This window comes from Nelumbo lutea, chromosome 4, assembly GCF_056320005.1.
Source record: "Nelumbo lutea isolate HS-2025 chromosome 4, American lotus-T2T, whole genome shotgun sequence".
In the NCBI taxonomy this organism is placed as follows: domain Eukaryota; kingdom Viridiplantae; phylum Streptophyta; class Magnoliopsida; order Proteales; family Nelumbonaceae; genus Nelumbo; species Nelumbo lutea.
The window spans coordinates 15367799-15389885 of NC_142687.1; the positions used below are offsets into that span (position 1 = coordinate 15367799).

At 38.9% G+C, this 22087-nt stretch overlaps 2 protein-coding genes across 6 annotated transcripts in view; both read right to left on the reverse strand.

The window, feature by feature from the left end:
- Positions 1-11035, reverse strand: part of LOC148854124 (putative AMP deaminase) — a 46833-nt gene extending 35798 nt beyond the window's left edge. For 2 of the 5 annotated variants that reach the window (XR_016112793.1, XM_088983855.1), the window contains exons 1-11: positions 9304-10005; positions 7976-8178; positions 7300-7492; positions 6039-6217; positions 5846-5897; positions 5572-5720; positions 5275-5454; positions 5026-5093; positions 4798-4940; positions 3358-3419; positions 1846-1959 (exon numbers count right to left, since the gene is read on the reverse strand). Coding sequence is in view for 3 of the 5 variants with exons in the window: in XM_088983855.1 (XP_088839981.1) it covers positions 1846-1959; positions 3358-3419; positions 4798-4940; positions 5026-5093; positions 5275-5454; positions 5572-5720; positions 5846-5897; positions 6039-6217; positions 7300-7492; positions 7976-8178; positions 9304-9781 (1821 nt within the window). In the remaining 2 variants the exon portion in view is untranslated. Of the gene's footprint in view, positions 1-1845; positions 1960-3357; positions 3420-4797; positions 4941-5025; positions 5094-5274; positions 5455-5571; positions 5721-5845; positions 5898-6038; positions 6218-7299; positions 7493-7975; positions 8179-9303; positions 10012-10897 lie in introns of those variants that run through there. The other 3 variants (XR_016112794.1, XM_088983857.1, XM_088983856.1) reach the window with 3 other exon arrangements.
- Positions 10739-19916, reverse strand: LOC148854125 (uncharacterized). The gene is made up of 3 exons (XM_088983858.1): positions 18672-19916; positions 18531-18583; positions 10739-11252 (listed from the first exon to the last, which is right to left on the reverse strand). The coding sequence occupies exons 1-3, from the start codon at positions 18820-18822 to the stop codon at positions 11052-11054; spliced, it is 405 nt and encodes a 134-aa protein (XP_088839984.1). The 5' UTR covers positions 18823-19916; the 3' UTR covers positions 10739-11051.
- Positions 19917-22087: the final 2171 nt, after the last annotated feature.

The following is a 22087-nucleotide window of genomic DNA, read 5'->3' on the forward strand; positions in this document are numbered from 1 at the left end:
AAAAACCCGCTGCTGAGAAACCAACTTCTTATAAGCTCTAGCATCATCATCATGTTTCCATTCTATAGCCTGATAGTAATCCAATTCCTTCCATACCAAAGTAAGGATTGAACAATATGCTGATAAGGTACGATTCCCCTATTTACAGGTTGAGGATTCAGCTTGTAGCTGGTAGATCTTGTTATAGTGCCTTTGCTCAGAATAGGTGGTTTTGGCCTGTTCCCAAATCTCATTCACAGTGTCTGCCCACATAAAGTTCTTCTTCACATCAGATTCCATGGCTGCATGAAGCCAGGACATCACCATACTGTTTTCTTGGTCCCACCGATCATATTCAGCAGTCCCACTCTTAGGTTCTTTCACCCTTCCGTTTATGTAACCAGCTTTTCCACTTGCTACGACATATAGTTTTACACTTTTAGCCCACTCCAGGTAGTTTAGGTCGTTTAAAGGGGTGATTGGCATAGGGAACATCAAACCTTCAGCCCCCATACCAGCCATACTACGGGTTGATGTAACTCCAGATGAGGCAGAATCATCATTCGCCATTGGCAAAAAAACAGGTCACAAGTCAAAAGACAAGGGCTGCAGGTAACTAGACCAGTCCCCACACAAGGACTACCTCTCACAGTCACACTTCTAAGGTTTACTGGCAGCAACTAAACAGTCCAGAAATAGTTCAGATATAAAGAGAACTCTGCTGTAATCTACTACCAGTCCAGAAATAGTTCAGATATAAAGAGAACTCTGCAGTAATCTACTACCAGTCCAAAGAACCAGTCCAGAAATAGTTCAGATATAAAGAGAACACTGCTGTAATCTACTACCAGTCCAAAGAACCAGTCCAGAAATAGTCACTATTGGACTACACACTTCACACACCAATCAGTAACAGCCCATACCTGTCACAAAGGGGATCACACAACCCTGTACAGCACCTGTACGAAGGTGCAAAAAGGCTTCACAGCATCAGCCAACAAGGAGAGAAAAAGGCTTCGCAGCATTGGCCTCCTCCTACTAGGGTTACCTTGGTGCTCTGACCAACAAAGAACCCAAAACAAAAACGAGAATAAATAGTTCTGATCAGATGATTAGGGTTTCTTGTCCTTACTGTTCAGAAGATCAGAAATCTGAGTTGAAGAGATGCGATCCAGAAGAAAAACAACTCCTATTGCCCAGATTTGTGCTCTGATACCATATAGTCTTACAACAATAGAGAGAGAGAGAAGAAAGAGGAGAGAAGAGAGAAGAGAAGGGGGAGAAAGAGGTGTGAAAGTCAAAAGGTTAGGCTGGCGGCGCCCAGCTTCTCTTTTATATTAATATGATCTAACAATATATAAAAAGAAAATTACAAGTAGGTCCCTGGTGGCCCACCCTAAACATAAAACTTAAGAAAAGAATATGCTGACAGCAGTCTAGGCTGACAGCAATCTAACAGCAAGAATAGACACTCAATCCAACAACACTATAAGCCCAGAATCAGGTCTGGCCTGGGCCCAGGCTTATGTTTCAGGCCCAGAACCTGGGTTGGGCCAGGCTTGGTCCCAGGCTATAGACCTTATCAGAGGTGCAAAACCTGCCCCAGCACATAATCAATCACCTCTAAATAAAACCAGTCCTGGTTCTGACTTCTGTAGACATTGACATTAAGAAGAAATGGATTATGAAATAAAGATACCCCAAAACAATGTATCAAAGCTCTAGCAGTAACATGTCAAAATAAACACTAATCCCAAGTGAAAATTTGTCATGCAGGCCTAAAAAAAGGTGGCTTCTATTTAGGAATCAAGGGGTTCTGAAAGCTGTCAATAAGATACTGAGGTTCTCCAATCAACAGCAAACTACCTGAATTAACCAAACAGCATTTTCACTGTAAATTGCATTATTAGTAAACCAACTTGCCATCTGGTCCCATTCACTTTGTTTTCTTCCGTAGATAGAGATCCTGTACTCTGCCATCTGAAAATTAAAGAATGGATAGAATTAGGTAGCTTTGGATACAAGCAATTGAATAACAACTATTGATAATATGAGTAAAAAATAAATCAACTTGGAAGTCAATGAAGTGATTTTCAAGCGTAATGAGACTAGTGTTTGGTAAACTTTTCAACTTATTCAGTTTGTGAAATTTGTTCAACTACAATTCATATACCATGTGTAAAGGAAAATAGACAGGAGTAAGACTGGAAGGCATGCAAATGCTAACATCAGGAAGAGAAATGTCATTTCCCACCTCAACCCCGCCCCCCGAAAAAAAAATGAAAAAATGAAATAAAAAGGGAATGCTTTAAGAAATTATATACTAGTTTTTTTCCAGAAGCTATAGCTCTTCCATAGATGAAGCGACTTCACTGATTGATCTCTCCAAGATTCCCTGGCCTTGGCCTGTACCAAGGGTTCCGAACCATGATTAATCTAATGAATAATAGTTTAACTAATAAAAGTTGCAACTTTATCTGCATGATCAATTGACCATTTCTATATTCCTTGTTTATAGATAGAAAAGTCTTCAGAGAAAGAGGAAATCTATATTTAGAAATAGAGACTTCCATGGATGGGGAGAATTCCCTTCTCATTGAATGAATACATGACAAGAGGAAGAATTTCCACAACTCCTAAGGGCATGGAAGATCTGGTAGATTCATTCTAACAGCTATAGCTTTCACATCAACTTTGTAAGAGGAAGCTAAACCGGCATATATGATGTGAATATCCAATTCCCATTACTGAATCATAACCCTAAAAGAATAATTCTCCTACATTCATTGGAATCCATGACTTTTCTACTTGTATCAAACCTGAACATTTTGCATAGTCATCAAAAACTATATCTCACATTTCTGGGTCTAGATTGAATGGAGATGGCAATGAGATGGGTTAAAGGAACACCCTGTCCCAAACTGGATAGGCTTGGTAAGGTCTTATTCATGGTAGGGATGGATTGGTATCTAGAAGGTTGGCCTGTCTTAAGACTGGCATTTGGCATCAAAAACTGCTTATCTGGTCATTGTATTGCACCTCGTATAAACAAGGTAAATGAACTGCCACAAGAAATTTTGTCTATTTAGAAATGAGACATTAAAAAGTTTAGGGACCATTGCTTGGTGAGATGATAAAATCTGGGGCTGACAAGAATGAGAAGAGGGGCTTGAGTTTGAGAGCAGCCACTTCATGCAAAAAATGCCAGAAGTTAGGTCTGTATCCAGTCCACTTCTCCCAATACTCTGGATAGTCTGGACCAGCATTGGGTAATGACCTTTTTACGTATGAAAAGTTTTGCGTATAAAAGAACATGCGAAGAGAATATCTAGATTGTGTATAAGATATAAGAATAAATGCACAAGAAAATGAGCATACCTGGTATTTGCTAGCTTCGAGATCAGACAGGACTTGCTTTGTCACTTCAGCCAGAAAACGCCCTGAAATTTTAGATAGAAAACATAACACACAACTTAATTATGTATTTCATGTTGATGAAGTTGCATACTAAACTAAATTTCAGTAGCAGGGCACTGCAGTAAATGGATATTACAGAGTGTATTGAAGAAATTACTAGATGGCTAGAAAGTTAATAGACACTGTATTGTGAAAATTAAGATAAGGCTCCACAAGAAATAAATATATGAATTACAGTACAAATTTCTAGATGCACTACAATTAGAAGGTCAACTGGAGGGAGACTTCCAAGTGATGAAGGGTAGTTGTGAGATTGAGGTAAAGGCCCTTTGGTTCTACATCACATTATTACAGAAGATAGGCCCTCTTTGTATCTGAATATCTTGTTCATGTAGGTCCAAAGATTAGCTAATCACCAAGCTAGGGATGGGTTAGGCATGGGGAGTTATATTGGAGCCCCTAGCCCTTCCGCTTGAGGCCACAGGAGTGAGATAGTGTTTTTTATTGGTCTTAGGATCTCCCCTTTTGCGAGGAGCTCTATTTGTATTCTTTTTTCTCACAAATGTTTTAAAGCATCTTGATCTTGCTATTAATAAAAAAAGTTCAATCAAATCCTCCAAGTGTACTCAGCGTCAATCAATGTTATATATTCAATTAGAGTTGATAGCAACTCCCTCCTTAAGGTGTAGAATTTTGGAGGATTAAATTACAAGTACCTTTGTTGTTGACTGCAGCAGTTGAAAGCCATTTGATCAACAAAACACATAGCAGATTAACATGGAGGTTTTTATTGCCATTTCCTTGAAAGAAAGGATGATAATTCCCTGTGATGAAGTGCATAAATGTCGCAAAAGGTCCCCTTTCATGCAAACCAGGGGAAATTTACACACAATCTAAGGGACATCAGTGAATTTCTGGCCTCAGTTGTATAATATGCCCAAAATGAAATGGAAGGGATTGATACAACCTTCCAGTGAGATGCAGATATCAAAGAATAGGAAAGGAACCCTACTGCATATTTACTTATCCAAAGAAAAATAAAAAAAACTCATTGCATATTTCTAGGTGGTTGAATCAACTTCATTAAATTCAATTTCACTAATCTTCCAATGTTCTTCATGTCTGTCTTTAGAAACCCAGCAAAGAACACAAATAGAATGGGAAAGAACACTTCAGACTCCGTTTGGGATCCAAGAGATACAAAGTCAATTAGAAGGTGAGAAAACTAATTGTTTCTTAATATTGTACTTTGGTTTCTCATTTTTTGGTAACCCCTTTGTTTAGGAAACTACATTTGAGAAAACATCCAACTACTTGATCTTGTTTATATGGATTTAAATCAGGTATTAAAAATTAATTCATACTGATCATACACACAGAAAAGCCATCCATGCATCAAACCTTGAATAAGGTTGTCTTGCTTTAAGAAGATTTCTCTGAGTCTGCTTTGCCCACAGGGATTATACTTCAGATTGAATTTGTCAAAACGATGAAATGTGCTCTTATCAGCATGTACATCCAATAAATCAACATTGAGGTCATATCTGCCAGTGACATTGCAGGTATTAAAACAGAATTTCTAATTTTCACAAGAGCATTGCTTAATGGAACTGAAATGGATATTTGTACCCTGTCAAATCCAAACTTTCAAAGACTTCCTTTAGGGTAAGATACTTCCCATCCCGGAATATAACAACCTGCATGATGAAATCAATAATGCAGTGTAGCAAACTGTCACTCAAAACGAAAAAGGCTGACAAGTTTTTTAACACAACATAATAGCAGGATGCCTTTATCTTGATTCAACTAGAGTAGGCAAAAACTTGGAAACAACTTGCACCATAATTAAACAGTGACTAAAAAGAAACATACTAATACCTCATCAGGCTCTTTTCTTAATTTGGACTTTATGAATCGCAAAAGATGTTTCTGATTCATACATGCAGAATGATGAACATGTGTGTCTACCTTTCTAACATTGTAGAAATCACGATGAGGCGCACCTTTCTGTGCTAAAAATTCCCGATCTGCATTTATTAATAAATGCAGACGAAATTTCTGCATGCCATTCAGATACAAGTGGTACTTATTTTCTTGATTAATAACAGTAACCAAATCCATAAAAACTTTTTAAAAAAAAAGGTAATGATTAAAATCATCATTTTAATAGTTTACCTCCTCAAGAAAGCGTAGCCGATGGTAGCATATTGAGCGGACGTTTCCAAGAGACATGATCCGAAGTATGTAATGCATATCAGTGAAGAATATTGTTGAACTTGCAACAGGGTAAAGCTCTTCAGTTGCTGAGTGAAAATTCAAAGCAGCTACAACAATTAATACTTGGAAAATTAAATGAAATGATCAAAGTATTCATTAGTAAAGTCAGACAGTAATAACTATTGCTGGCATTGAACTGTAACTGCTAAAACAAGGGAAGTTTCATTCTTACCTTCTTTGCTTGCATAAACATGTACAACCCCATCCTCCATCTTAAAATGGTGCTATTGTCACAAATGGAAATAAACAATATAAGGTACGAAAGATGAATATTTAACATCTTGAAAATTCAACATCCTTAAGCTTATGACAGGAGTGAAGATACAAGCCAGATCATTGTGATTAGAAAGTGAATGAAAGCTCACCCCAGTTGGCTCAACAGGATCAAAATGAAAAGGATCCTTATGAACCCCAGGAGGACAAGATTCTTCAATGGTTTCCTTCATCCATGGAGCAACACATTCTCTATAAACATATCTTTCCCGGAGAGACAAACATTCACGAATCATTGCACACACTTCTTCCTCTTCTCCATTTGGTACCTCTAATATCAGGAATTTTTTGCATAAAAAGAAAATTACTTCAGTAATGTCAATATGAACATAGAATTATATGTACCAAATTGGCATATAACAGAAGAGTAGATGAGTAATCAATAAAACATCATCCAGTTAACTGGATTTTAGTGATCCTATTGGAGAGGTGGAATCTGCCAAAGCAGAGGCAATGGCCATCTTACCCATCCCCAAGGCAACAGAGGCGGACATTTTTCCCACATTTAATCCTTTTTTTTTTGATAAATACACATTTAATCCACATTAGGCTTAAGCCTTATGCAACTGAGACTTATTTCTCAAATACCAAAACGTTTTCACCTTATATCTTCCCTTTTAGTTTGGGATATATAACCAAAAAAAAGGAAACAATGAGAAACCTGAGAACATAAACTCCAATCAGGAAAAAAAAAACTTCCATCCATTTTAACCACAAAAAAGGGAGAGGGAGAGGGGGAGAGAGATTGCTACTTATGACTTGCAAAACTACAGTGTAGAAATACATGATCTATAATCCACACAAGAAACTGAAAAGAAGGGTAAGGATGTGGAAGAATTCATAACAAGCATAAAGCAACAAATTACATAGTAAAAGAAAGAGTTAAATCTATTGTGTTATGTTTCATACTTTTCTTTCTTTGATGTTCATCCCAATCTGATGACTGCATTTCTGGCTATGAACGCTGATATACAAAGTTGAGCACTAAAGCTTCAATGTTTCATTTCTAGATACAACCACATAGGCAACATAGTGGTTGGAAGGGGAGACGTGCCAAGTGGTTACTTTTCAAGCTTTTAAGCATTTAAAGATGCAAAACTAAGAAACTATGAGGTCATTTTTTGAGTTATAGAGGATGCATAAATGACGGAGAACAATTCAAATAAATAAAAACTTGCATTTTGTTGGTAGGCATTATTTCATTTGAGACCTACAAAGAGGCAATGTAAATGAAATTTCCACAATACCATCTAGCATGCAAATATTATGCACAATTAGAAAATGGAAGTAAATATGGGAATATTGAGAAAATTACCCATACAAGAACGAAATGAAGCTAAGAAGTAGAAATACCATGAGAAATAGTTTTTAGAGGTACAAGAGTGCATGCTGAATCCTTCTGCACAATAAGCATTTCAGTTGCATCTGGTTCTTTTGCATCAGATAGTAAACTGCTTACAGTTTCTCCACACCTTGGATCTTGAGAAGAATTAACACTCTCTACTTGAAGTGAAACTGATGAATCTTGGATGTTTGGGTCAGCACCCTGTTAAACATCAAAAGCTAATAGGAATCATTTTTTTCATTTACTTTTTTGTATGGCAGAGGTAACAATAAAGTTATCAAAACAACAATAATTCTGAACGATCATGTAATGACAGAGAGTCGGTTCTCTTGTTCTTTATATTCTTTTAAAATGGAACTGCACCCTATAGGAACATTACAATATTACTGTTTTAGTGTTCTCATGTGGAAATTGTCATGGCAATAACACACATCTGTATGTTACTCATACGCCTATAAAAGTGGTATGTGCAAAATTGCAACTAAACGCCCGTTTGGAACAACAAAGAGTGATTGGATTCTTTGGTTATAGAACCTTTTTCATTCATGAAATCACTTGTGTGACTGACTAGCTAAGTTTACAAGTTAACTGTTACTTCTGACAAAAAAGCATAAAAAAGGATAAAAAAGAACCATCTTAACATAAGTGTCTTAATTTTGAAATACAAAATCAGGCTACACATACATGGACATTGGTGTCAACTAAGGCAGAACTTGTATTGTCATAGCTGACAAGGTTGTCCTCTCCATATGGAAGCTCAGTGCCTTCCTCATCAGAATCCTCTACACTTTCAAATGCATTGCCACCCGGAGATCTTGGGGTTGTTGGCCTACCCAGAGATGCCAACCTCATTTTAGAACCAGAATGGCTAAAAGATTGGTTGCTTCCTACACAAGCCGAAAATGGAAAAGCAACACTTAATGTTAATTCAGAGAATGTAGAAGGGAGGGAGGGGACAAGGCAATCAAACATGCTTATGTGAATTTGCATGAATACAAAGAACAGTGCAGAACATGGCACAATGACTACTGATAGATAGTATATATTACGTTGGAAATGAATCATCCATCCTAAAATAGAAAATCCACTGGGCACACAAGGTTCTTCACCTGTGTGCAGCTACTATCACCAAGTTTAAATAAAAGATTCTTTTACATTTCATAGCTTTGAGTGGAGTCCAGATGCTGTAAAAACCAAATGTACATGTTCCAAGAACTCAAACAACCACTGGTGGTGTTGACACTGTGAAAGCCAAAATCTTCACCCTGCTCCCTAGGCTCAGGATCGCTAAACATTTTCAGCCATTTGCTCTAATTGTTATAGGGGAATCAGATAAAAGTATGATGTGGACTAACAGAGCCAGTTCAGGTCCATGGATGCTAGAGTACCATCTTAACCAGACCAGAGATATATTGAGTACCTTCCCATCTGTTTTGCAGTGGAGTCCTAGGGTTCTAAATGCTGAAGCTGATAGTTAAGCTAGAAGAGGCATGGGAAGTGCTGTTTTAGTACAGTGACATCTCTTCTCGTTAACCTTTCTGGCAAGGATGGGGCAGTAAGCTCTTTTTCTGTGTAGCTGTGTACATCATCCCATGTACATCTTCATTCTGTCTAGTGAAATAGTTACCTTTGAGACAAAAAAAGAAATCAGATAACAAGTTTTTTCTTTTAATTTTCCCCTAAGAGTACAAACATTTGTAAGACCAAGTTATTGCAGTTTCAATAGAAACAAATCCAAGGAATACGATAAATTTTGTAAGTTCAATACTTGTTGATATTTTGAATAATGCCACTCATCGACTCCTACACACAGAATGATAAAGAACCTTTATACTTAAGAGCAATTTTCACTAGTATCGTTTTAATTCTTCTTTCTTTCTTTCTATTTCTTCTGAGTACAATTCACGACAAACAACAGAAAGCGGTATTGGGCGTGGCTCCCGCTCCAAGCTCGGGTTCCATCAGAAAATAAAATCTCGTTATATATACAGTTCAAAACGAAGAACATGTACCGTCTCCTGCAGCAATCTGAAGGTGCGGAAGCTCGGAAGGAATCAAGTTGAGTTTATCGAAGGAAGAAGCTTGAGGGAATGGTAATGGCTGATCAAGTTTCGAATCCTCATCCATCCAGTGATTAGCCAAAACTACATTAGGCATGGAGCAGGAAACTCTATTACAGTACAGTCTGCGATCATCCAAAGATGATGAGAGACATTGTCCCCACATACGAGGATCAATCTCTCGACCAAAACCAATATCCTCATCGTCTGGTTCGTCTTCGTCTTCAACATCATATTCCGCCTCCGACCGCTGCACGGCATCGGAAGGGAACTTGCGGAGTTGGATGAGGCGGTCGAGAATCTTATCGACACTGCGCTTGTGGATGTAGAAAGCAGAAATGGCCATCAATGATGCTCCGAAAAAAGCAGCCATGGCGAGATGAAGAGACGAAGTCGATGAAGATAACGACGAAGAAGAAGAGGAATCCATGAATGCGCTCGTGTATGTGTGTGCAGAGAGCGTGAAGCGTGATTAGCCGTTCTTCACTAGGACGACTTTCTCACTAAAGAGTGGCGAATGAAAACGCAACCTTGTATCAGCTTTTGGCGCCGTGTCCGGTTGGTCTCTCTGCTCTTATTCCCTCTCTACTGATGGAGTAAATATCGCATTTCGGCGTTCAGTCCAGCTGTTTTTCTTGCTCGACTCACTTTTTTTCAGTTATGCCCTTAAGTTTTGATTCATTATTACTTACCAGGATGTAAGGACCTGAGTCGCCTCACCTGACCGAGTCATGTCCGAGTGGACCACATCAGGTTTAGCTTTCTTTTATTTGTTAATTATTATGTTTAGTGGTTTTTTTTGGTCTTTTTTTTCTTCAAAGTGCTGGTTGCGGGATTTGATTCCGTATCCCAGCTAACACACCAACGAGCCAGCTCTCCTTTGGCTTTAGTGGGTTGCCACTTGCCATTGTCAAGTGGCAAATACAAATTAAGCCCAATTTTCGGCAAATTCCCGACTCCTGAGTGCGATTACAGATGCCTTTCTACAGGGCTTCATTTAAAATGAAATGCAACCCTACGTCCCCACCTAATATGGCGCGTTTGTTGAACACTAATTATGATCTTTTTGATTATCATCCACCCAAAAAGAAAAAGACCCATTTATTTTTACATGGGCTAGGGTTGTAGCAACATTGAAGAATCCAGGGAAGTTGTTGATAACATGAATAGGTTGCTCTTAAGCTGTGCTTGATTTGATAGAAAATAAGAAACAGAAAGTTGTCCTTGTCCTAAATTGCTTTTCAATAATTTGATGATATTTTGGCTAAAACTGCTCATGAGTTTACAAGTTCTACTCTCATTTATGTCTTTTCCCAATATACTGGCTATGGTAAAAGCAAACAAATTTTATGCTTAACTACGTATCCTTGTTTAATCAGGTATGTTCTTTCAGTCTATCAAGGTAATATAATATTATAATAGCAATTGACCAAATTATGTGTTGTCATGTCACTCATGTCAAATGTTCTCCTTGGGACAAATTTCAGGCTTGCACAGATAAAGATAAGAGAAAGAAATGGGGACAGAAAAGCATCACAAGACATACATTGACGTGGGTGAGTTTTTCTGTCCTGTTTCAGTGTTTCTATGTATTTGAAGCTTATCTCTCAGACAATTTCAACTTGAGTTTTCTTGACCTTCTCACCATTGTAGTCTCACTAAAATCTCTTGCTGGAGTATCCAAATTTGGTGAAGCTATGCTAACCTTCACTGTCCAGTTTTCTTACTTTTGTAGAAACAAAATCATCCATGTTGAAGTCTCTTTTTCTACCAGTTTCACTTGCCTGACAGAAAGATGATGATAATATGGTTCCTTTATAGCTGCCCATGTTCCAAAAAGAAAATGGTTCCTCTGGCCTCTCATGTTGGCATAATTCGAAGTTGCGCATCATAAGCTGGTCCTGCCACACATTAAATAGGTTGAAAATAAGTTTTTCGGAATAATATGTACATGATCAATAAGAAGGAAAGCAAAAAATGACCCTTACCATGAGTTTGTGAAACATTAATCTGTAATGATGCATAATTTCCTAGAAATGGCACCTTATATTTTCTTTTTTACCAGTTTACACTGTACAGTAATCCTAGTTCTGTCCTGAAGATTTGTGCTGAAAGTTTCAATTTAAATCTTACAGAAAATGTAAAACTTAAATTACTATGTATTTTGATACCATATTCTAGCCATTTTGATTTATCAGGATCTATGTTTTTTACATGAACTGCTTTGTATTTGACCTATTATTTTGCTGCCTCATATAAGGATAATTATCCAAATAAACAACCATTTTAAGGAGCATATGTTGATATATTCATCTTGATTTTCTGAATCTGTTCAAGGTGGCATCTAGATTATTTTTCTGAATCTGTTTCGAATGCTGCTACAGTAACCCTAACCAGGAAGAGAAGGAAGAAGAAGGAAAAGAAGGGTCTGTCGAAATCTGATGGTTATTCCATTCAGTCGACCCCCTTAATAGTCATTAGATTCTAATGACATTTACAAAGACTAAACTGCCCTTACTTAAGTGTGGGGCAGAGTGTCTCTAATAAAACTGTCACATAAGCAAATCACTTAACAAACATAAGATGACAGGATTAGATGATATATGGAGTGCAGCTTGATTGTCACAGTACAATCTCATAGGTTTATCCATGTGAAACCCAATTTCTTGTAGGAGATTTCTCAACCACACTAATTCATAGATAGTCTATGCCATGGCCCTATACTCGGCTTCAGCACTGCTTCTGGCCACAACCGTCTGCTTTTTACTCTTCCACATCCCAAGATTTCCACCAAGAAATGTGCAATAGCCTGTAGTAGATTTTCTGTCATTCACTGAGCCTGCCCAGTCTGCATCTATATCCAACTACTTCAAGTTTTCCTCCTGGTTTATACAATAGTCCACGGCCTGGAACTCCTTTCAGATATCTTACAATTCTAAAAACTGCATCCCAGTGAGGTATACGGGGGTTCTGCATGAATTGGCTCACCACACTGACTGCAAAGGAGATGTCGGGTCTCGTGATAGTCAGATAGTTCAGCTTCCCCACTAGTCATCTATACCTTTCGGGATCTTTAAATACTTCTCCTGTATCACTGCTCAACTTAACATTTGGTTTCATAGGTGTCTCAACCGGTTTTGCACCTAACAGTCATGTTTCTTTCAGTAAATCATTAACATATTTTCTTTGGCACAGATTTACACGTTGTTTTGACCTGACAACTTCTATTGCCAAGAAATACTTTAATGTTCCAAGGCCTTTTGTTTAAAAATGATTTTGCAGAAATACCTTTAGTTTGTCAATCTCCAATTTATCACTGTCAGTAATGACAATATCACCACATAGACCACTAATAAGATCTTCCCAGCTTCTGAGTCATAGCTGAACACTAAGTGATCAACCTAACATTGCTTCAAAACTCTTCACCACTTCGCTGAACTTCTCGAACCAAGCACGTGGCGATTGTTTCAACCCATAAATTGCCTTCTTCAGTCTGCACACCTTACCATCCTCCCCCTGAGCAACAAACCCAGGTGGTTGCTCCATATATACCTCCTCCACCAGATCACCATGGAGGAAGGCATTTTTTATGTCAAGCTAAAGCAGAGGCCAATCATACATAACTGCCAGGGAAATTAGTACACGAATAGAGTCAATCTTAACCACCGGAAAGAATGCCTCCATGTAGTCCACTCCATACAACTACGAGTAACCTTTAGCAACGTCTAGCCTTCAGACGCTCCACACTACCATCTGGCAAGTATTTCACAGTATACACCCATTTACAGCCCACAACATGCTTACTAGGCGGGAGAGTAGTAAGTTCTCACGTTTGAGTATGTTGAAGAGCAGAAAGTTCCTCCTTCATTGTCTGCCGCTATCCAGGTGAACTAAGAGCTTCTTGGACATTGTTAGGTATGGAAATAGAGGACAAGTGAAACAAACTGGGATGGAGGGTAGAATTGCGTTTACCTTACCGTAAGGCAATGGGTAGGTCAAGGTCTGAAGGTTCAACAATAGGAGCCATGAGAGGATCTGCAGATGAGGTAGAAGCTGGAGGAGGGGCCGGTGTTGTTCGGCGTGGATACACTTGCCGGATCGATGGTCGTTCGGTGGTGATCTGCACTGGATGAGGTAATGAGTCTACTCCAACAACAGCATCTGGAACTGGATCACTAACAAGAAGAGGAAGATGATGTAAGGGTGGAGGCGAAGGTGCTTCAGGTCTTGAGAAGAAGGGGACAAACTCAAAAAATGTGACATCAGGGCAGACATAGCACTTTTGGGTAATGGGATTATAACAATTGTACCCTTTTTGAGTTCAAGAGTAGCCAAGGAAAACACATTTAATTGAGCGTGCATCTAGCTTGTCTATTCCAGGACTCAAATTGTGGACAAAGCACACACAACCAAAGACACGAGGAGTTAATGGAAATGGAGATAAAGTGGGAAACAATATGAGAAAACATGCAGTGAGTACAACATCACTCCAAAACCGTTTAGGAACATTCATGTGATGAAGAATAGACCGAGCAATTTCAAGAAGTTGACGGTTCTTCCGTCCAGCTACCCCATTTTGTTGAGGAGTGAATGCACATGAGGTCTGATTAATAATGCCAAGATGTTCTAAATACTGTTGAAATGAAGTAAGAAAGTATTCACGACCATTATCTGAATGGAGAACTTTGAATTGAACACCAAATTGTGTGTATTTCAGCATGGAAATTTTGAAAAATGAAAAATAATTCACTTATTTCTTTCATTAAGTAAATCCATGTCATTCTTGAACAATCATCAATAAAGGAGACAAAATACGTGTACCCATTATAAGACTCTATTTTGATTGGACCCCAAACATCTGAACGAACCAAAGAAAAATGATTCAACATACGACTTTCAACTCTTTGACTGAAGGACACACGACGATGTTTCCCAAACTGACATGACTCACATTGCAAAACTGACAAATGACTCAAACACGGAACCAATATCTTGAGAGCCTTGAGAGATGGATGTCCCAGTCGGCAATGCCATTGTAAAGGAGTAAGTGAAGTCTGAAGAGAAATTGAAAATCCATCACCGTCAAGATAATACAATCCACCAGCTTCATACCCCCCACCAATCTTCTTCCCCGTCGTGAGATCTTGAAAAACACAAGTGGAAGGAAAGAATGTAACAGAACAATTAAGAGCTTTGATTATTTTACCAGCAAACATAAGATTGAATGGAAACTTAGGTACATATAAAATAGATGATAAGGACAAAGAAGCCATGTCAACATTATCAACACCACGGATGGGATATGAGGACCCATTGGCGAATGTAACAGTTTGTGGTGTGGAGGTTTCAGAAAGAGAAGAGAACACACCTAGAGTCTCAGTCATGTGATCAGAGGCTCCAGAGTCAATAATCCAGGGAGAGGTTTTAGATGACATGCAAGCAATACCCGAGTGGGCAAGTGTGGCAGTGGTATGCTGTGAAGTGGTTTGAAGGAACCACTCATACTCATCACGCAGTACACTCATCATCTCCCTCCCAGAAGTAGATGTAGATGTGGGAGGAGTTTGGTCTGCCTGTTTACTGTCATTGATATCAACCTCACCTGCTACAACATGATTACCCCATTTAGAGGGAGGGCCATGTAGGTCATAACATAAATTCACTGTATCCTTTCCTGCCACAATGAGTACACTTCCTTGCAGAGTTATTCTTCCCTCTACCACGGCCTCTCCCCGAGTCACGACCACCTCGACCGATCATGGAACTGCCACGGCCTCCTCGGGAGGCATGTCCCCCCCCCCTCTTGTACTGTGTCCACCTCCTCTATCTGTCACAAGTGCTGATCTATCAGACTGTGTGGGATTCTCTGTCTGTCCCAAAGAAATTCTATGAAGCCGTGAGAATACTTCCTCAAGTGTAGGAATGGTAGAGCTCCCTGATATTTGGGCTCTAATTGGTTCATACTCCGACTTCAACCCCACCAAGAATCTTGTAACATCTAGTTGTTCCCTTTGTTGTTGCTGAACTTTAATATATGGAGTGAGGGGATGACATTGAGTTCATTCCTTATATTCTTCATGCTGGCATAGTACTATTCTAGTGTTTTGTTTCCTTGTTGCAAATCAAAGTACTCCTGATAAAGTTGATATAATCTTGTTGTATTATCTTGTCTAGAATACAACTTCTTAGCATGTTCCCATATATCCTTAGCCGTATCAAGAAACATGAAGTTGGCACTAATTTTGGGTTCCATACTGTTCCATAGCCAAGTCATGATTTGAGCATCTTCTTGTTCCCAATCATCAAACCCTGGAGAGTCAGTCGATGGTTTATCATCTTTAAAGTGCTTCACTTTCTTCTTTGCCTTGAGGAAAACTTCCACCAATTTAGCCCATGGAACATAGTTCTCCCCATTCCGTTTAATTAAGGACATCTGTACACCTAGGTAGTCAGGGGAAACCACCACACTAGGTTTCTGATCATTATTCCCATCTCCTATTGCTGCCATTGTACTCTTTCACAGTTGCCTCTAACCTGAATTCTCAGCTACAAACTGACAACTGTTATTCAAAGTTTGATGTTCCAGCACCTATAGCAGCCCCTAAAAACAACAGTGGATACACACGCCTTGTTCTTATTCACACTACTACTGATTTGACAACACCATGAACCACATAAGCATTAATTTAACACTCACTAATCACATGTAAGCCCTCTTACAACCACTCAATAAAGATTGTGCACCACAAGCACCACAACATAGTCAAACCTGTTACACCCAGTTCAGACTAGTTTAACCCTTTTAAGAGGGCATTACACAACCACAAGGAGCTCGGCTAGGTCACTACATTACACTTTACACCATTCGGCCACTTACAGCAGCCCTAACACCACTCAACAACTTACAGCAGCCCCTACACCATTTGGCTACTGTACACACAGCCCGTTCTAGGGCAACAATGAACCTAGTTCTCTAGGTTCTAATCAGTACTAATAGATTCTTGAAGGGTTTCTACCCAGAAATACCAGCAACACAAGAAGAAGAGATAACTAACCTTCCTTTGGGAGTCTCAACCAACCATTCACTGCTGAAGTCACTTTTCTTGATGAAGAAGATTATGCGCAACAGAGAGAGATGAGCTGTGATGTTTCAGACCTAGGGCGAACCAGTTCTCTCCATTGACTGACCAGAAACAAAGGAAGAAGGGTCACGGACACTGCTGAGATGCTTTACAAACTGAAGTAGGTCAGGAACATGGCTCTGATACCATGTTTCGAATGCTGCTACAGTAACCCGAACCAGGAAGAGAAGGAAAAGAAGGGTCTATCGAAATCTGATGGTTATTCCATTCAGTCGACCCCCTTAATAGTCATTAGATTCTAATGACATTTACAAAGACTAAACTGCCCTTTCCTAAGTGTGGGACAGAGCGTCTCTAATAAAACTGCCACATAAGCAAATTACTTAACAAACATAAGAGGACTAAACTACCCCTATTCGGCTCACTTTAACAAGGATCTATGTTTTTTTACATGAACTGCTTTATATTTGACTTATTATTTTGCTTTGTCTCGTATGAGGATAATTATCCAAATAAATAACCATTTTAAGGAGCATATGTTGATATATTCATCTTGATTTTCTGAATCTGTTCAAGGTGGCATCTAGAAGAGTTTGAATATCTAGCCTGTGAATTAGATTTTTTCATTGTCACAAGAACCTCAAATATATTTCTAAAAGTGGGGGGCATCATGTATGTTGATTTTTTCTCCTCCCTTGACCTCCCAATTTGGCAAAATGGAGAAGGCCATTTTCTCTTTTGGATTTGCCAATATGGTGAAGATCCAAGGAGTAAATAAATGCAACAAAAAATTCCATTTTTCTGTGGTTTACCACATTGTGTTGTCTTTATAAATAACTTAAGAACAGAAATATACAAGAAATTCTTTTAGCAAGGGGATCACTATTTCTCTATTCATTACTGACTTATTATGCCATAAATTATTTAACAAGTATGCATCAAGGAACCACGAGAGGATTTGTCTGTCATCTAGAACAATGTCGGCAGAAAAATTATGTTTTAGTTCATCAAATGAAGAAAACTATACCAAACCCCAAGTGTGAAAAGCTGGAGACAGGAAATCCCTTGCCACACCTGAATTTAAACTTAAGGAATCCATACACCGCTAATTGACTCATTGTGAGTGTTGGATGGTTCCTTCTCATTACAGCTAGAATGCAAATATGTGCTAAAAAGATTGAACAGCAATCTTTCTGGATTATTATATGGTTTTGAATTCCAAGCTCAAGAAAATTAGAGCACAAATTTTCTTATATATGGTAATAAATTCTTTGGAAAGAAGCAAAAACAGGCTACGGTAGTATGGGGTTCCAGGGATCTGTTATAGAAAATGCATGTCTGTTATTCCATAGAAAGCAAATCAACCTATAAAAAATTGGCCCATTACATGATTCTGATAATATTCCAGAATAAGCTATATTATTGTTCCTGCCACTGCTTAATAACTACTACAATTCCTGCAGCTGCCACTATTACCACCACTATTGTTTCTGCTGCTGCTGCTACTACTACTACTAGCACTCTTACCATTTCTATAGAAGTACCACAGTACTACAATTACCATGGCAGAACAGATATACTGCATTCACCACCATTAGTAGAGCTAATACTATTGCTGTTTCACTACTGCAATTGATATCAAGACTACAAGTACTTGTACCAATACCAACCACTTCTATTATGACAATCACTCATCATACCCCCTTTCAAGATCAACACATTTTAAGATATCAAAACCCACAACCTGACCTATGTGAGCATCAAAAGCTGCATTCTCTTATGTAATGATCAGTTATCGTTGATTGAAGTAAATATATAAACTTATATCATTTACAAATCTGGAGAAGTTTTAAATGCAAAATATGCATTCCAGTTCCATTAGCAGGAAAAAAGTATAATATGGAAAACTGTATTTGTTTTGCGAAGTGGGGATCTTCAATGCCAAAAACCATTCATTTTGCAGATTAATGCCCTGTCCCTTGTTTGTCTATAATGGCAAATGAAGAAAAGTATAGGCATAACCAATCTCTTTGCAGAGAACATAAAAATAGAGCTTCGGAGTAAAGGGCAAAAGAAAGAGATGGTAGAGAAGGATACCTTATAGGTTCTCCCAGAAGCCCCATCACCGCCACTTGCATGATAAGTGACACCTGCAGACAGCATAGGCAACACTATTCTGTGATTCTCAGATGAACTATGTGATTTTAATTAAGCAGGATAAAAAATGGAGACATCAACCTCTAGATCCAGAAATGCAATCAACACCATAAACATCTGCAGTGGTGGGCCATCGATTCACAGGCATGACGTGTTCATGAAGTCTTTGGTCACCTGCGGTGAATGGCGCTGGTGGAGGAGACCATCTGCTTTCTACCCTCAACGCCCCCATATTAATGGCTTCTCCTGGTGGACCAGAAAGATATGCATCCCTAGCTAATCCAACGGACCAATTAGCTCCATCATCTCCCTGGTAGTCATGCTTCTTTGAGAGAGATCTATTTGGAAAGAATGGTGAGATATGAAGACCATGTTGATTGTCATCCACCTTCCGCGATGAGGATGAACCCAGAACCTTGTCATCTGCATTCTCTAAATAGATTTTACCATTAAAGTGACTCTGGCAGCCCAGGAAGAGCTTTCCTCCATTAAAGGGAACGTGGCTATGCTCTTAATTCCGATTATTCTCCATTTTTTCTTTTTCTATGCCAAATCGCGTCATCCTCTGTAAAGAATGGAAAAAATATATTCTTGCAGGAGTTCCCATGGTAAGTGAATTTCCCTTTGTTACCCAGGGCTGTTGCAGAGTCCCGGCCAGCAAAACTGGAGCTTCCCAATCCACCGTGTTTGGTTTCCTGAAATTGTGATTCTCCGTGCTGCAAACGATAAGCACTAGCCAAAGATGACTCAACAAGTTTGGGCCATGATGATGGGTGAGGGGCAGAGGAAGAACATGGTCCGGGAACATCTGGGCTCCTCCTTGATTTAACCTGAAATGGCCCAAAACCAGTGACGGAGCAGGTTCCATGATTCATTGTTGGAAGAGGATGCTCCTCGTGGAACTTAAGGAGGCGATGAAGGAACAATCTCGTCCTAGTACTACAAATAGAAGTTGGAGTTTGAGATTCATGGGTGGAAACAGTGTGATGGTCAGGCAAGGGGCCATCACCTAACCCGGTTGTGCAAAGTGAGTTTACAGCATCTGGTCCCACTGGCAGAGGTGCAGCCATCTGGGCTGGTTTCACTGTGGCACTTGGGGGCGACGGAGTTGGTGTCAAGTGCAACCGGCGGATCCATGAAGAGCTGAAAACTCCGGCAGTACCCTGCTGTTAGTACCAGTGATGGATGTTCCTCCGGCCACTGCTACTTTTACCTCCCACCGAGCTCGAGATGGCATTTGGCCTAAAAATGTAATAACTCATAAGAGGGTATGCCAAGAAGAAGTTCCCAAACAACGAGAAGAGAAAATAACTGGGCAATTTCCTTAAACTACTGTATCCTTGGTGTTTATAATATTGTCCTGAATATCTTTACTTTTACAAAAAATTGACACCGCCGTTAATTACTACGGAAATAAACGAAATATTGAATTTGTTCTTCATTATTCTTTAAATTTAAAAAATAAATAAATAAATGAAATAATTGTTGATTCATTCCCAACTATCTGTCAAGATAAATTAAAGGTATTATCCCTGAGCCCAATAACTGAGAACCATTATTTAATATTCACTGCTAGATTTTATGATCAACATGTAGACAATGCAGGCATTGGTTTTGTCATTAAGAAATCTGATGATAGATATATCATTGCAGCTCAAGGGTCAGTCTACAGAGCCATTGACAGTTATGATGCAGAGTTTTGTGCGGTCAACAAAGGTTTAAAAGCTGCTATAACATTGCGGTGCCAATAAGTGTGAATTTTCTTAGATACTGAAGTAATAGTAAAAAAGTTAAATATTCTAGTAATGGAACGTACATGGATCAATCAAGTGCATTTTGGACGGATTTTACATTTATAGAGTCAATTTAGAAATTTAAAATTCATTTATATATCTAGAACTAACAACACTTTAACTATCTTTTAGCTTATTATGCTTGTAAATATCAAAGGCATTCTAGTATGGGCATGTTACATTGTACAATTTTACTCACAATACAAATTTAATCACCACTCTTTTGATTGGAAAAAAAAGGGTGGGAGTGACCTTTATCCCTCAATTCCAACCCAATTCACAAAGTGCTCTCTACTTAACAGCAAAACTTTTCTGCTTCAAACCAGTTTTTTAATCAAATAGCAGCTTTCACATTCGTGCTCTCTCTCTCTCTAAAAGGCTTCTACCAAACTTGTACGGCAAAAACACTCCAATTATGTCCACATACACCTAGTATCCATAATTCAAATACGACAGAATCAATAACAGATTACCAAAATTATGTCCACATACACCTTAAGAAGCGACAGCCCCCTTCTTCCTTTAGATCGCCTTCACGCTCCAATTATACTTCCTAATACAACTCAAAGGGAATCCGCAAGTGGCGCATGTGTAGGGGTGGCAATTTTTCACCCAACCCACCCATTTACTTGGTGGGTTATGTGATCAAACCATTACAGACATAAATATTAATTCCTTAGCCTTTTTTTTATTTTTTTCATTTGAACTAAATAATTTATAATTAATACATTAGTTTTTTATTAATTATTGACTGAATTTAGTTTTGTCTTGAATCAACACACTTCACCCAACATAAATCCGAATCAATTTGACGTGAGTCCGAACCAATTTAATACAGTCCAACCCGAATCTGAAATATACCCCCAAGTGGGATGGTTCGGAACCACTTGCTTTGCCCGGTTTGGGGTGTCCGGCCCAACCAATATTCACACAGCTCGACTCGACCTAGTACAAACCGATCTGAGTCAACCCGAATCCAAAACGGTTATGGGCGGGATGGTTCGATGTTCGTGTGCTTTTCCTGGGATGGACCATCGCTCTGACCAATATCTACACAATCTGACCTGAATCCGGCCGATTTGCTTAAGTTGACTTGCTTTGGGTCAATCGGTTCAGTCCCAAACCCATCCACAAACCTGATATGGGCTGGTCCAAGTCAATCCACTATTGTTTGAACCAGTCCAACCAGATTGATCCAGAACTAAATAGTTCAACCACCCATGATGTAATTAGCTCGAAGATAATCCAATTAGATAGTTCAAGTTGGTCTGACCGGTTTGAACCTAAGTAGTTTGGTCAAACCCAAAATCTGAACATAGTCAAATGGCTTCACCACTTGTGTAAAAATGGCACACATGTAATGTGATTTGAACCTTCACCACTTGTGTAAATAGTAACTATTATTACCATCAAACTCCGACCAACTTATTTGTTAAGAGAGAATTAATTTGTTTTTTAAATCCATAAATATAAGATTAATGGATTTGGACGGATTGGATCAGTTTAAATGAGTCATTAATGGATTGGGTTGAAACTCAACCCAAACCAAACCCAACCCGCGCAATTGCCACCGCTACGCATGAGCTCTTTTGAAGGTGAAAGCTATGGCGCTAGCATCTCACATAGAAGCTCCCTATACCTTTTCTCATTGGCGTGGTTGCTCAAAAACCTTAACTTTCGTTGTACTCAGATATGAGATATGAT